Below are 15000 nucleotides of genomic sequence, written 5' to 3'. Positions count from 1 at the left end.
TGCGAAGGAGCTGACCTCAAGGTGGCACACACACACACACACACACACACACACACACACACACACACACACACACACACACACACAAACACACACACACACCAAGATCCATAACTCTGAGCCGCTGAGGTGATAAAGGCTCAAACCTCAGGTGGGGATTGCGTAATGGGGCTCGTCAGAATTCAAAACCAGGTTCATAGCGTGGGGGGGAAAAAATAAGTGCAGGCCTTGATACGCTCTTGAAAATTCCTCACTTCCTATTAAAATATATTAATTGGAAATAGGAGGTGTGAACCCCTTCTACTACAATAACTTCACAGTTTAACAGCCAGTTAGTTGACATCAAAGGGAATTGCTGGTTTGGTTTGGGTGAGTCTGCATAAAAAGTTATACGAAACCCAGTTCAGTAAATGGTGCAAATGGTCGTATTGCCACTTTCTGCAAGAGGATACAGGTCTTACAGTCTTAAGGTGTTAAATTAAAAGCAACACTATGCAAGAATTTGACACTTTTTGAGGTATGGTTTTACAGGCAACTAGTTTTGGTACCATCCTGAAATTCATTTTGATAGCATATGGTCATGTGAAGGACAGATAAACACCTGTGTCTTTCCCACTAGCATTCAAGGATATGTGTTATGTAGTTCTGTGTTCCAGGCTGGTACACCATGCAAAAAGCTTTTAATATCATGACATTGCCAGCTATACTGCCAAAAGACATAAGTTAGTGTGTTGGCAAGCTTCTATCAGTGCCAACTGGGCTGTTGGTGGTGTTTGCAAAGTTTTTGCATGCCTTTTAGGTAGTTAGCTTGCTAGTTTTGGAACAGAACTACTTATTGCTGCTTTAAGCAATCTCTAGACTCCCGTTTTACACATTTGTCATAACATTTCAGGATCCAACCGAATCCACTTCTAATAAAGACAGCACATGTCCCGAGCAGTCAGGCCGCACCCTAGCGATAAACATCACACAACCAAACACCATACAACCATAACAGCTGACAAACACACGCTGTCCACGCTGCCTCTGAAACAGAAAGGGAACAGACTTCACTTGCGCGCAGCTCAATGCAGACACTGTCAGCGTGTTCAGTGAGGTTTAAAAAAAAAAAAAAAAAAAGCGCTCCGTTTTGGAAATGTCTCCAAGCTAAAACACTGGAGGCCCCTCATTAGAAAAGGACAAAGCCAGCAGAAGGCAAGGCAAGGCAAGCATCTGAGAAAGACCAGATCCCCGAGAGCCCATGCCTGCCATGCCTGCCATGCCTGCTCTTTAGCTTGCAACGATTTATAGGGATCGTTTTGGCTCTGGGGCGAGGTGGCGACTCAGACCTCGCTGAAAAGGATGGTTCAGCGTGTGGAAGAGTTGCGGGGCAAGCTCTAAAGAGCTCTAAAGAGCTGCAAACGTTGCACTCGAAAATTGGAAATCTGTTACCTTTTCCCTTGCGTTTTTTTAGGGGCAGGGCAGGGGGCATTTCATGCATCATGGGATATTTCACCATAAAAAGCCAGCTTGAAGCATAGCAAGCATTTCTGAAGTAGTTTTCCAACATATATGCTGATACTTTCATTATCGCCTGGAAGCATGACCTTGACAGAAAGCATGTTGTCTGAAAGGGTGTGTCTTCCTTTCTTATTTAGCTTCCGAAACAAATGCAAATGATTGAAATTTCAGGTGTGCAGTGACATGCCATCACTGAAGTGGAATGCACAAAGGTCTAGTTTGATATGACGTGTTAAGTTCCACGTCCAACTCAGTCAATGTGAAATCGAAAGGAAAAAAGCTCTAACAATGTCAACAGTGTAACTCAGTCATACATTAAAAAAAAATACATATCACACTTAACAGCTCAGGCATTCAAATGCACATCATATGCAGCAGCGCTATTTATGAAAAACAGCGAAGATCAGGAAGGGGCAATCAGGGAGTCACATGACAGCTCCTCTCAGAGCTGCGGTGGCCAATCAGCTGTCTCCGTACTGTCACCATAATGGAATAAGGGGGAGAAGAAAGGAGCCATCTGGGGACTTGAGCAGTGGCAGACAGAGACGAGGGCGGCTATTTACAGTACTCCTATTATCAGGCTTGGGATCTGAAACAGCTACTGCTCCTCAGAAGCCCATTTGACGTCACACGAAACAACTCTCTTGTTAAACATATGGCACTCGTCCCTTGGGTCAAAGTTCAACTGTTGGTGGGAGCCCTGAGAACAATTACCACACCTGTGTGTGTCTTGCCTGTGAGCCGGTGCAAGTGCAGGACAATGAGAGACATTTGCAACATTTTTACTGCACTCAGGAAGCAGAAGGACAGGTATCGGACGAGGCATCAGATTAGGATCTCTTGATAAAAAAGTGTAACTCCGCCCTAAAATGTATTTGTTTTAGAGCTGTAAACGAAATAACATGACTGGACCGTGATGAAACACATCAATGCTGTTGGTAATATTGACAAAATTACCATTTTTTATAAAACAACAGCGTTTTATGGGTTGAAAATGGCTCAACACGCCATCTACTGTTTAAAATCATCCTGAACCCCGCAAGGCCAAAGCTGACATATTTACGATGAAAGCGTCCACGCCCGTTGATTTGCTGATCGGTACTCTTTACAAGAGTTTACCCCCCCCCCCCCCCCCCCCCCCCCCCCCCAGTCCCTTTCCCACCTTTTAGCATTTTTTCAGTGGGAGGAGCTGGACTCAGAGCTGGGGGTGAAGTTATACTTTAACAAGGATAAGGTCAGACTGTTGTATGCAGTAAGGGCCAGTAAAGCTTTAACTGAACCACAACATCAGTGATGTTCGACCGTTGGTATTTTTCCAAAGGCCAGGCTATGGCGTGTTAGCATTAGCATTGAACCTGTTGATTCCCAGGGATGACCTGAGTGATGTGCTCATTCCTGCATCAATGTTGAGACTCATGGGGCCCACACACATGTTGGAGCTGAACTCCTGCTGTAACCCATAGTTACATATAGTCATAGTAAAAGTAGAGCCTATCCTTGCCCTGTCATGCACTGTGAATAATAGACCAATGATTAGATACAGGAAAAGTGGAACGAGAATTATCAAGCAATTAATAATACCCGTGCTATATAATAGATTGTACTGCTGCTAACAGCATGTTACAAATTTGTATTAAACTCAGTAGGATACTTGCAAACAATTGGGAAAACTTTGACCTTTCGAGCTACCTATCTATAAATATAAATATATAAATATAAATATGAGGGTGGTGCACAAAGCAAAGAAACCTTCCAGAAAACATCCCACGGCAGAGAAAAATAATCACCCTCTGTGCACCGTGCGATATTCGAGCATAATGGCAATGTCAAATCAATTATTAACAACACCGCTAACAGAGCTAGACATAATGGTAGTTTAATTAACTTCTTCGCTTATCACGTTAATTGCTTGCTAGATGCGGGGTAGTGGCTTGGTAGTGGCAGACGTTAAAAATGGGTTCTCATTTTCAGTGGAGAGCTTCACGGCGCTGGTACAGCCCAAGAGGGAATGACTCTTCTGGAGCAGCTGGCTAAATGGTGTCTGGTTTACAGTCGTTTCTACATTTTCAGAAATAATTACTCTGTAATTACATTGATTACTTCCTACATCCGACGGTCTCGAGAGAATGTAACTGGGAGCACTGTGAGAAAGTGAGTCATTTTTTTGGCGTTAATAAGTCTGCATACAAAAGGTCTGTTACTGGGTAGGACAAGTAGGGATAGGAAACAAAAGAGTCGTTTTTTAATTGCTCTTCTTGCTGGTGACAAAAATGCTGTAGTTCAGTATAAGCCCTCTGCTTTTTATCTAAACTATCAGCATAACAATTACATGAGTGATATGATCTAGGCCCCTCTTCAAGCGTGCCGCTACTCGGCAGCGCAACCTTGACCTTGAAGCTTTCATGAAACAGCAAACCTTTCGCTTTCAATTTCAACTCCTGCATCTGGCCGGAATTGGCAAATCTGCAACACAATGGCTGCCTTGTTCTTTCAGGCGAGTTTGCACTGTGCAGCAGGTGTATTAGAAAATCTCTTGCACTTCATGCAACCCAAGAGCCCACTTGCCCCAAACCACCGACATTTATATTTAAACCAGAATGACCAGTTTTTCCGAATGCCTTCCTGATTGCTGAACTCCATATTAATACAGTTCCATCAAATATCACAATTCTGGATCAATCTATATAACCTCATGTAAATACATTATACATTAACTCATAACTATAGTGCATTACACAACTACACTGTAAGTAACCTGCATGGAGGGTTAATGGAAAAATCTATCTGTTCCTGGCACGTTTCTCTGAATTTCTCTTAATCTGTTAAATCAACCCTTAATTTAAATATCAATAGGTGCAGTAGGTTCATGTTCATAAAGTTTTATTTTGAATATACAAATCAATGCTAATGCCCTTGGTCCCTGTAGGCTTCAGCTAGTTCAGCACGCTCAGGATTTTCCACCCTCACTACCAGGCCTTCCCCTATGCTCACCAGCGCTGCTGTGTGTGTCTTGTGTCATCCTGGACGAGGCCGGAGCCAGCCCTCGTCACCAGTGAGGTCAGAGGCCGTGTCACAGGGGGACGGAGCTTGCTTTCGGATCATTGGCCGGCGCTTTGATCGCGGCAAGTATCCTACGCAGTGAGCCAAGCGTAATTCGCACAAACAAACACGACCATTATGGGGGCGCTGGGAATGCCCAGCCGCGGGCACAGCTGGCATCCTGTGACCAGTGGCAGCTGGCATCACCCATGAGGTAACCTGAGTGTGCCCTGCTGTGTCTGTCAGGGCGACTGACTGACTGATTCTCGGAGAAAGGGAAACCAGGAAAGGCCCTCTGTGCTTCTCTGTCCCTCACGGTTCCGACTGGCCTGCTCTGACTCAGTGTGGACAGATAAAGGTCCCTATTCATTCCCTTCCGCCCGTCTACTCGCTCGCCACTATAAACCCTGATAGTAATCCACTTTACTCGTGGCATTGAGTTTTGAAACTTGCCTTTTTAGGTTACTTGCATCTACACTTTGTGTTGAGGGTCCATAAATAACTTATCCTTGTCCATACAACTAAAGCCGACTACAGAGACTGGCACACTGGCCCAGGGCCGCCTTGAACTAAACACAGGCCAGCACTCGTCACCCGGACTGAACGGACAGATCACTAGGTCGTTTGTTTAATGGATGACCCAAAAGCGGGAGCTTGGACCATTCATAGGCAGAGTGGTTCTTTCATGACAGTGTGACTTCAGGCCAAAGACATCAAGAGTCTGGCATCAATCATCAACATCGATCTCTTAATGATACCTAAATGGGGTCCACGGCAAGAAAGGTATGAATAAAGCGAGCTGCAGAAGTGCAGCTGGTGGAGCTTGTTTCAAACGCAATGGCAGGTTACGGGATATACGCTGACTTACCAAGTCCTTTAAGGGCTTTGTGGAAACACAAGACGGCATTTCCTAGAATAACACAAGGTCAAGCAGACACTACCCAGATGCTCCACATGTCCTTTTATGTCTATCCGCGGCAAGGAGTTTCAGAATCAAAGCTAGAGGGACCCCTCAAGTCACTCACATCAACGCATGGCCATTTCTAAACCCCCCAAACACCAAGACCATCTCAAGAGGAAGGAGAATTCACAGATAACGGTCTCTCCAGACATATAAATAACAGCTATTAAGAGGCTTTGTCACTCCACGCTCCAAATAAATCATGTAGGCATGCTGGAGCATGCCTGAAAGTCCACTGTGATACAGCAGGCTTAGCTTAAGCAAACACAAGAGTCTTAGCCTAGCAGCTGAGAGCACTGATCACAACAGCAACAACCTGTAATGTAAATGATGTGGTGGGTCTGTGCACACAGCTACTGTGTTTACACATTAGCAGAAAGGCATTCAAGAAAGCAGCTTAGACGTGTGGTCTCGTGCATTACAGCATAAAATGAAACAATTTTTCTTCTAATGATGATCTGATATTGAATTAACTTTCTACCTGTGAACTGTAAGATAACTCAATTAGTGCACAGCCTGCACTATCCCTTGTAAAGTGATTGGACAAGTTTTGTCTTGAGTGTTGTGTCACCTTACTCAGGTGAGACCCAGTCAGAAAACTCCAGCTGCTTGAGACAGCTGGGACACAAATAACTGAGTGAAAAACGAGGACATTTCTAAGTGACCCCAACCTTTTGAACGGTAGTTTACATGAGGAATGAATCCCAAACATTAGAGCCAGTGGGATACTACTTATCAAATTACAGCCACTTTTACAGATGCGGGGACAAATCTTTTGGCCAAATTATACAATTATACAAGTTTAGGGGTTTCCTAAACCTACATAGAAATGCTGTATTTTCATAATTTTGCTTATGGGGACAGATAGGCAATGTACTTTTGGGGGGGGGGGCAGATACAGGCCCCTCGAAAAGAAAAACTAAATTATACTTTATAACAAACATTTGTGGGTATATATGCAGTTTCATGGTGCCAGTCTCTGATAAAACTCACCATGGAATGTGCCAAACTGACCAGAAAATACTGACAAAGTACATATCTCCGCCATATTGATGCATGAAAAAATGAAAACTAAAAATTGAAGTGGGTACGTTTTTTTAAAAGTCTGGTTGAATTGACATGGCATAACCCAGCCATTGCAGCAGTGAGTTCACATTATTGAAAGAAAAGACTATCATATAATGACAAATCGCTTTGTGGACACATGACGACAAAGTTTTAAGTCAAGGTCTTGTGAATTCCTTGTTAATTTCTTTGCATCGGCTAAGGCATCCCTTGCTGATGTGGAGAAGAGTGCAAACAGCAGAATTGGTTCGTGTACTGTAGGCTGTGTTAGCTTGGTTGTTCAATACAAATGATTGGCTTCTAAACGTCCCATTCATTAAGTTAAGCTACTGTATGCGAGAGTTTGCCAGCTGTGAAACTAATGCAAAATACCAAACAAGACCGTGTCTAAAGAAAAGACAAAACATCGTTTGATGCAGCTTGCAGATTCATTCGCAAGGAACAGGCTTAATTCAATCGCAATACACGAAAAAAAAAAAGTGCACTCTTACCTGTTCAGACTCTGAATCACCTGCAACGGAGGCCATATTGAAGCAGATCCCGCGCTCAACTGAATCAAAACTCTTCCGTCGGCGAAAGACCTTCTGTATATTCCATAAATATAGAAATTGCAAAATTGATTGCTGTGGTGTTATGGGCTACCACAAAACTCTGAAGTTTACATTAAACACCCCGGAGCCCAACGAGACAGACTACAAGAGCAACGCGGGCTTGAGAGGTCGGTTACAGGTAAAGTACACTGTAGTGAGAAGACGCTGCCGAAGTTTTCGACAACCCAGCGTAAGGGCAGGGTGCAGTAGGCTAACTGTAGAGCTCAGAAGGAAGAGCAACGTAGTGGCCAGTGAAAGTTTAAATTTCGCAACACCTGTTGGTCGCACCAAACATTTTGGAATATCATAGTTTTCGTGTTTGCCTGTCTATTAACTGTTTACATCTTTCATTTCGTGTTTTATTCGCGTTATGTTGATAACAGGTTTTATAAGAGAACGAAAAAAATGCAAAGAAGCAAAGAAGAGTTTTGGGGGTGACTGACATTTCCAAAATACCGACAGCTTTTGCTCCGTTTTACGTATCCAGCCTGGCGAAGTATAATCTCTTACGACTAAAACTGTGGAAGCAGGTAGCCTAAATCATATACAACACTCCTCATTTCTCCATACTGTTAGGAATTACCTGCAAAGCTTCCGGTAGTGAACACTAGAGGACGCAGTATCCTTTCTTTTGTCTGGACTATGCAGACTGAATGTATTTCAAGTCTCTCTTCCACCTGCTCCTAAATAATTTACAAATAAATTTCGACTATCAACTATAGGTAGAGTGTAGAGTAAGGAATCCAAAGATGTGCGAGAGAATACTCTAAGATAAACTACAAAAAATTGCATCATCATGATCATCACCATCACCAACGCTTTATCTGAAAGTACAAATAAATCAATAATCCAATACTGCAAAATAAATACTTAATTACATGTTAATTCATGTCATTGCAATATGATTATCATAGCGTTATAACTTTGAGCATGATCTGCACTTTTTTCATTTGTCCACAAGATGTCAGTAGTACCCAGTTAAGTACAGGTCTGGTCCCACGTGATCTACCCAAGGGTCCGAAATAATCAAAAAATGGTGATCAAAAAGGTTATGATGGTTCTGAGTGCTGCATTTTGACCATTTTAGACATGGTTAGATCTGCAGAATGATGTACTTGTGATTGCCTGAACTGAACATGAACAACATAGATGATCCCATGCCATGGTGTGTTTACCTTACCTGTACAATCTCTGATGATGCAAAACCATCCACTAGGCAACTTCAGTCCTTTTTAAAACTACCTTTTAATATTGTAATCTGAATGTCTTAATCTGAATCTGTTTGTACATATGTGCAGTTTGGTCAAAAAACTGTTTCATAACTCCTCAAGGCTTTTTTGAGACTTTTCCAGTCTGTGATGCTGTCTGTGAGTAATTCATCTCTCCCACGGTTTATGGATTCATTGTATGAGAAGAAATAAAGCATCTTCCATTTTTCTTTCTTTTTTTGTCTGTTCTAGGCTTCAATGTGAGGATATAAATCTGAGGGGGCTTTTGTATCATGGTAATTCAGGCCAAGCAGTAGCTAACTTCGCCAAGTATTTTTACCTGACAAAGGGTTAGGTATCATGCAAACTTACAAGACTATCCTAGAGGTCTCTTTCTCTCTCTCTCTCTCTCTCTCTCTCTCTCTCTCTCTCTCTCTCTCTCTCTCTCTTTCTCTCTCTCTCTCTCTCTCTCTCTCTCTCAGTGTATGTGCATTTGTGTGTGCGTGTGTGCATATAAATCAATTAGATGAGATCAAAATAAATCATTAATTTTGTTATTTGAAGGTGGACTGCTGACAACAGGAAGAGTTTGTTGTGGTGTTCTCCTGATGCTTTCCTCAACAACAACTACATCCTTGAACTCAGAATGACGCTTGACCCAATAGGTTAACCAGATCAGCAACCACGGACAGAGCCTTGTTGGAGCACGGCCTCACACAGCCTGAGTGTGACATAATGACACAAGCAACTTGTTTACTGGTCATGAAATCATTCCAGTTCATGTTGACTTGTTGTTGTTGTTACCCTATGTAGGAGAAGTAGTGCTATTACCGTTATTGTTCCCATCATCAACAATACTGTAAGGTGTATTATAATAATACAAAGCACACATGACAATGCATAGCATTTTTATTTTAAATCTATAATTTGATTAACGATTAAAGTAACACTATGCAACAATTTGACACTTTTTGAGATGGTTTAATAGGCAACCAGTTTTGGTACCATCCTCAAATTCACTTTGATAGCATATGGTCATGTGAAGGACAGATCAACACCTGTGTCTTCCCCACTAGCCATCCAGGGTATGCCCTATTGTAGTTCTGTGTAACAGGCTGGTACACCCTGCAAAAATGGAAGAAAAGCTTTCACATGCATTACATTGCCAGCTAAAATGCCAAAAGACACCAGTCAGTGTGTTGGCACGCTTATGTCAGTGTCAGCTGGGCTGTTGGTGGTGTTTGCAAGGTTTTTGCATGTCTTTTAGGTGGTTAGCTTACTAGTTTTGGAACAGAACTCCGTATTGCTGCTTTAACAGCACTGCATATGTCCGTCATTTGTCTTAAGTATTTAGTTTACTAAGTCCCTGTTTGTATAGTTTACTTTTCATCCGCTACACCACATGATAACCTCCGCTATCAGAGCGTGTTTCAGCGGGCCCGGTATCTGAGTTGCCCCGGATCGACGGCAGCCTACCCCGCGCATGATGATTACCGCGGGAGCATCGCAGGGACAACATGCAACCTGCCAGTCCAGCGCATTAGCGGAATCCTCAGCTGACACACAAACCAATCGAGTGACACGCGAACGCGGCTCAGTCACAAGTCATGTTACATAATGAGATTTGTTTCCCCTTCCTCATAATTTCAAACGGAAGACGGGGTGAGTGCAGGTTGTTCTGTGCAAAGCGTAGAGGTATGTTCCAGAGTCCTCATCCATTATTTCAAAGAGTCAACAACAACTTGGCCTTCCATTGATACTAATACCTATAGATTAGTCTGAGTGAGTCTTAATTAACTTAGTGCTAGGTTGAATGTTCTCCAAATGTTTTTTTGTTTTAATTTATTCTATATCTTACTAGAGAAAACATTTATTTATATCTAATTCTTCCCAAAAAATGTTGTGTCCACTTCTGATGCCAGGAGACCCAAGAGATTTTAGACATTTCTGTTGTATAACAAAGGCTGGCCTGCTGTTTCATTATAATCTCCTCGGGCTTATGCTGTTTGTCCATGAAAACAAAATGTCCATAGTAAAATGGCACAGAACCCTTTTGACCTCAGAACCCTGTTACCTCAGACTGTGATGTAAAGTAAAATTAGTTATTTCACAAAATATCAAGGCTTTTAAAGTCCTCTCCTGCAGCCCCTCTAAGAAAATGTAACACTGTAAAACTGGGCCTTGTAGTTAAGTCTGATAAAAACGGATTCATATCTGCTACAGCAATCTGCACAAGCTACAGAACTTGAATGCTTGTTGTGTACCCTCAGGTGTACACTATTACCTGTTACTGTATCCGTTCTCTCCGCGGCCCTCTCCTCATATGTTTCCCACAGATAATATCCCATTTACTGGATCCTTATAAATAGATCAGCTGACGACATGCAACCTTTAACCCTTAGGAGGCCGAGGCCTGTTTGACTTTTTTAGGAAGTCTCACATGCCTTTATGTGTTTGTATATTTGCCCTAACTAAAAACATTCATAAACACGTGGAATATATGTAGAAGGTTAAAGGTTTCTGGGGGTGTTCTTTTTATGATTCTAGGACAAAAACTCGCAGAGCTTTAAAGGCATATTGACAGCAAGAACAAAAAAATATTAAGGGTTAACAGAGTTACACTTTTACACGGAGATTGCATCAGAGGCCTAGAAAAGAGAATTCCTGAAATCTGAGAGTCTGTGTATCTTTTTTAGCCCCATTATTGATCAACTATGACCTTTTTTGCCTGACATCTTTCCAATTAATCCTTTTCGAGGGCAGATTGTATGAATGAAAGAAAACACACTTAACAGGGAAATTACATAAAATCAATCATTTATTCAACAATAGTTCCATTTAAAAAAATAAGTTAATTAACAACCAACATAAAGGATAATGACCAGCAAGATCAAAGGCCTTTTGACAGCATGAACCAAATGAACCAGCCATTCGGTTATTAGCAGCTAACAATAGTCACTGACATGTTTTGCAGTTATTACCAGAAAAAGAATATTAATCCAAACAATCACATGGTTATCTAGTGTGAGTGACTTCTACATTATCGCTTTGGTTAACTAAAGAGGACCTAACCATACTGATAATAAAACATACTCTTGTCTTTTTTTCCCCACTTCATTTTTTTTTTTTTCAAGTAACAGGTTACCCTTCTCTGGATGGGCAAATTGTTTTAAAAACCATCTACACGTAGTTTTACCCGGTGGGTTTACATACAGTATACATTACATCTTGGTGCAGTTTACAGTACACACAGACGATCTCACAGCTCCTGGACACATACAGAGCAGCAGAGCAGCATCCTTGAAGCACACCCCCCCCCAACCCCCACCCCCAATACTGCCCGTTCATTCTCTGAAAGCGCACAGTCACTAGTATGGACCACCAGCGACAAAACAAATGCAGTATAGATACTCGTCAGGAAACAGCTACACATTTCATTTCAACCTCTCGAGACAATAGTCTCTTTGGGTACGTGACGTAAATAAAGTTACATTCTACAAGTAACTTCTACAACAACGGTGATGGTAGTATATGCAAGTAGAGGATATCATTTTTTTGTTAAACTTGTTTTTTTTTTTTACATTTTCGTTTTGTGTTTTAAGATTTGTCATTAGTAAAGGTCCATTTTCAAGTAAACCCTGAACTAAGTTTATAGTGCTAAGCCCTTCTAATGTTTAAGAGTTAATTCTTGAAAGACCTTTAAAGGTCAATTCTGTGCTACAATAAAGGAAAGAGATTTAAGTAGAAAAATAACAACCTATCTGCAGCGACTCTAGAACATGGCGGAATAGAGGATAGATCAGTTAGTCCCCGGCACTGGCTTGGGTTTTGCTGCTTCGTTAGAACAGGTGAGAACCGGGGCTTCCCAGTCTTGTTCCCTGGGGTTTCCCACCCTGCACTGCATATCTTCTCCCTATCCCTGCTTAAAGCGCACCTTTTTTGACTCATAATAATCACCATGCTTTTGATTATGCTTTTGATTGGTTTAGTTCAAATGTTGAGTTTAGTCAGGTATTCAAGCCAATCAAAAGTTCCATTGCTGAGTATAGTCAGGTACAGAGCAGGGATGGGTGAAATATATCCAGAGCAAAGGGGTCCCAGGAGCATGACTGGGAGACCTCCTGAGTTAGAGAGTTATTGCATTGAAGAACCTGACTTGCTGAAAGGGGCTGGTGCCTTGGAGACCACTGTACATACAATAACAATCACAATACGCAGGATTACATCCATGAAGGTTGACAGCAACCACGTTTTACTCACCAGCTTGGTGATGGTGGTTTAAGAGCTTTGGGCAAAGTGCCAGTAATAGAGGGCCTCTGAATTCTGCAAAAGCCCCGAGAAATGATTAGTAGTTATACAAAAGCCACAGCAGTTAGCGTGAAAAGCACAGAGCACTTGAATTACTGCATTTATGAATGGATTCACCACTAGCTTAAATGCTATCTAATGCCACGTTGGGGTTAAAAACTAAAGTGCTAAATTGTGAGAGCAGGTTTACACACTATACTTTCAATAGGAACACTTCCTCGTAGGTGCCTCGTAGGTGACTGAGGTTCTGTCGGAATCTGGGGGAAAGGCCAGAAAGTCAAACAGCAAGGAAATCAAAAAGGAGAAGTGCAACAATCAGCAGTGAATACAATCTCTAGCCAATCGCCAAGCAATGTAGCTTGCAATGGAGATGACTGAAAAGAGAGAATGTTGGGGCCTTGCAAATGCACCATAATTGGCCAGGCTGATTTGTCTGGACTCATAGGTTGTGCTTGTGATTGGTTAGTTTTTTGGGGGGAGGAGGGTCTAGGTGGTACCAGACCTCCTTACCTTTTCTTGGGTATGAGGAGGGAAGGGACGTTCAGTGCATTTGTCAGATGCATCCTCATAAAGGTTAAGACAGGAAATACTAGCGATGGTGACCACTCGGTTCAGTGTAGGTGCTCGCTCTTCCGCCCTTCTACACTCACCCCCTCTCTCTCTTACTTTCTCCATCTCCTCTTATCTCCCTCCATAACTTTCCCTTTCTCTAACAGTCTCTTTTCCTCTCTCCCTTTCTCCAACCACCTCCGTCTCTTGCTAATCTCTCGTCCATCTTCCTCCTTCTCGCTCTCCACACCTCTCTCCCTCTTGCTCCCTCTTTCTCTCTAACTCTCCCTCTCTATCCCTCTCCATCCCTCTCTCTCTCTCTTTCTCTATCCCTCCCTCTCTCCCTCACTCCCTCTCTCCCTCTCCTCCTCACCCTACAGCGGGCGAGGTGCGCCAGAAGCACCAGCATTTGCGGGAGTGGTGCTTGTTGAGGACCATGTCCTCCTTCTCTCTCTCCTTCTTCATACGCTGGTAGTGGTCCTCCTCCTTCAGGTACCACACGGGCGGCCAGCGGTGCTTCTCAAAGTACTCCTGGTTCTCTGTAAAATGGACAGCATGCACAGCCGCTTTTAAAGAAGCCAAGTGGAAAAGACAAGATTGTGATGGAGGAGTTTGAGGGGTAGACATTAGCATTGGCACACAAATGTGTCGAATAATGTATTCAAATTTATTTATATATGTGTGTGTGAGAGACCAGGATAAAATGCTGTAATGGAAATAACACACTAAAAGGCATTTACCGAAAAGCAATATCTCTCATGTCGCATATCCCTAGCATGTGATATATACTCTACCTGTTCTCTACAACTTTTAAGGTTAAATGTGAGAGTGTAAAAAAACAATGAATCATTTTCACTGCTAATGTTCCCGCCATCATTTATTTATAATATACTTATAATATATTTATAATTTATAATTATCAGAGTGGTTACCGTGTATTGTACATGGGTAGAGCTCTTTATCATAGTGAGCATAGTGATCGTTCTTACCTAGTGATTTGCACTTGATTTCTTTGCGGTAATTGGCACAAACACTGTTGTAGTGTGTACAGATGTGATGCAGGCACCAGGCAGCTAGCTGATTAGCATTGTGGAACTGTAGGCAGAACAAAAGCATTCATTGAGCCACCATTGTGCTTAGCCTCCCTGAAGACAGCGCGGTCAAGGCATCCATCCTTATCAGTTCGGTTCTTGAGCCTCCTGCTCCGGCTCCTACTGATCCCTTAATCTCAGCTATGAGCACCACATTCAATAGAACTACAGTGTACATGACACTCATAAAGCCAATGCATGTCAATACACAATGCGTGTAAATGTGTGTCAATATTTTAAAGGTAATTCAGTAATTATTCCATCTTGCTATTTACATATTTCTTATATTTGCATTGCTATAGTTAGCAGTTAATATTTGAATGTAATGTTACGTCCTGAATCACTATAAAAATAGAAATACTAAGCATTCAGTAACTAAATCTGATTACATTACATTTAGTCATTTAGCTTTTATCCAAAGTGACATACAAAGGAGAAAACAATCAAGCTACGAGCAATAGAGACCTATTGTAACAATAAATACTACTTTACATAAGGTATAAAAAGTGCAGGAATGTAACTACTGTAAGTGCGAGTTAAGTACTAGAGCAGGCGTGACTGGGTGAGGTAATCCACTGAGTGCTGCCTGCTTCACTGACCTGAGCCAGCTCCAGGTAGGTCAGCACCTCTCCGTCTATGTCGTGCCCTTCTCGTGAGCCTTTTACCAGTGCATTCATAGCATACTGTTC

The 15000-nt window shown here is 42.2% G+C and overlaps 2 protein-coding genes across 4 annotated transcripts in view; both read right to left on the bottom strand.

Moving 5' to 3' along the window:
- Nucleotides 1-7378, bottom strand: part of ank3b (ankyrin 3b) — a 206639-nt gene extending 199261 nt beyond the window's left edge. Inside the window, exon 1 of the mRNA XM_031561619.2 lies at nucleotides 7057-7378. Within this exon, the coding sequence (XP_031417479.1) occupies nucleotides 7057-7092 (36 nt within the window). The 5' untranslated portion in view covers nucleotides 7093-7378. The remainder of the gene's footprint in view (nucleotides 1-7056) is intronic.
- Nucleotides 7379-11163: 3785 nt separating this feature from the next.
- rhobtb1 (Rho related BTB domain containing 1) overlaps nucleotides 11164-15000 on the bottom strand; it is an 18668-nt gene continuing 14831 nt past the window's right edge. For all 3 annotated transcript variants that reach the window (XM_012839237.3, XM_042703226.1, XM_031561229.2), the window contains 3 exons: nucleotides 14911-14999; nucleotides 14210-14315; nucleotides 11164-13759 (listed from right to left, as the gene is read on the bottom strand). In XM_012839237.3, coding sequence (XP_012694691.1) covers nucleotides 13590-13759; nucleotides 14210-14315; nucleotides 14911-14999 — 365 coding nt within the window. In that variant the 3' untranslated portion in view covers nucleotides 11164-13589. The remainder of the gene's footprint in view (nucleotides 13760-14209; nucleotides 14316-14910; nucleotide 15000) is intronic.

Source organism: Clupea harengus, chromosome 23 (assembly GCF_900700415.2).
Source record: "Clupea harengus chromosome 23, Ch_v2.0.2, whole genome shotgun sequence".
In the NCBI taxonomy this organism is placed as follows: Eukaryota; Metazoa; Chordata; class Actinopteri; order Clupeiformes; family Clupeidae; genus Clupea; species Clupea harengus.
The sequence above is the reverse complement of the archived record's forward strand: the minus strand, read 5'-3'. Positions and strand labels throughout refer to the sequence as shown.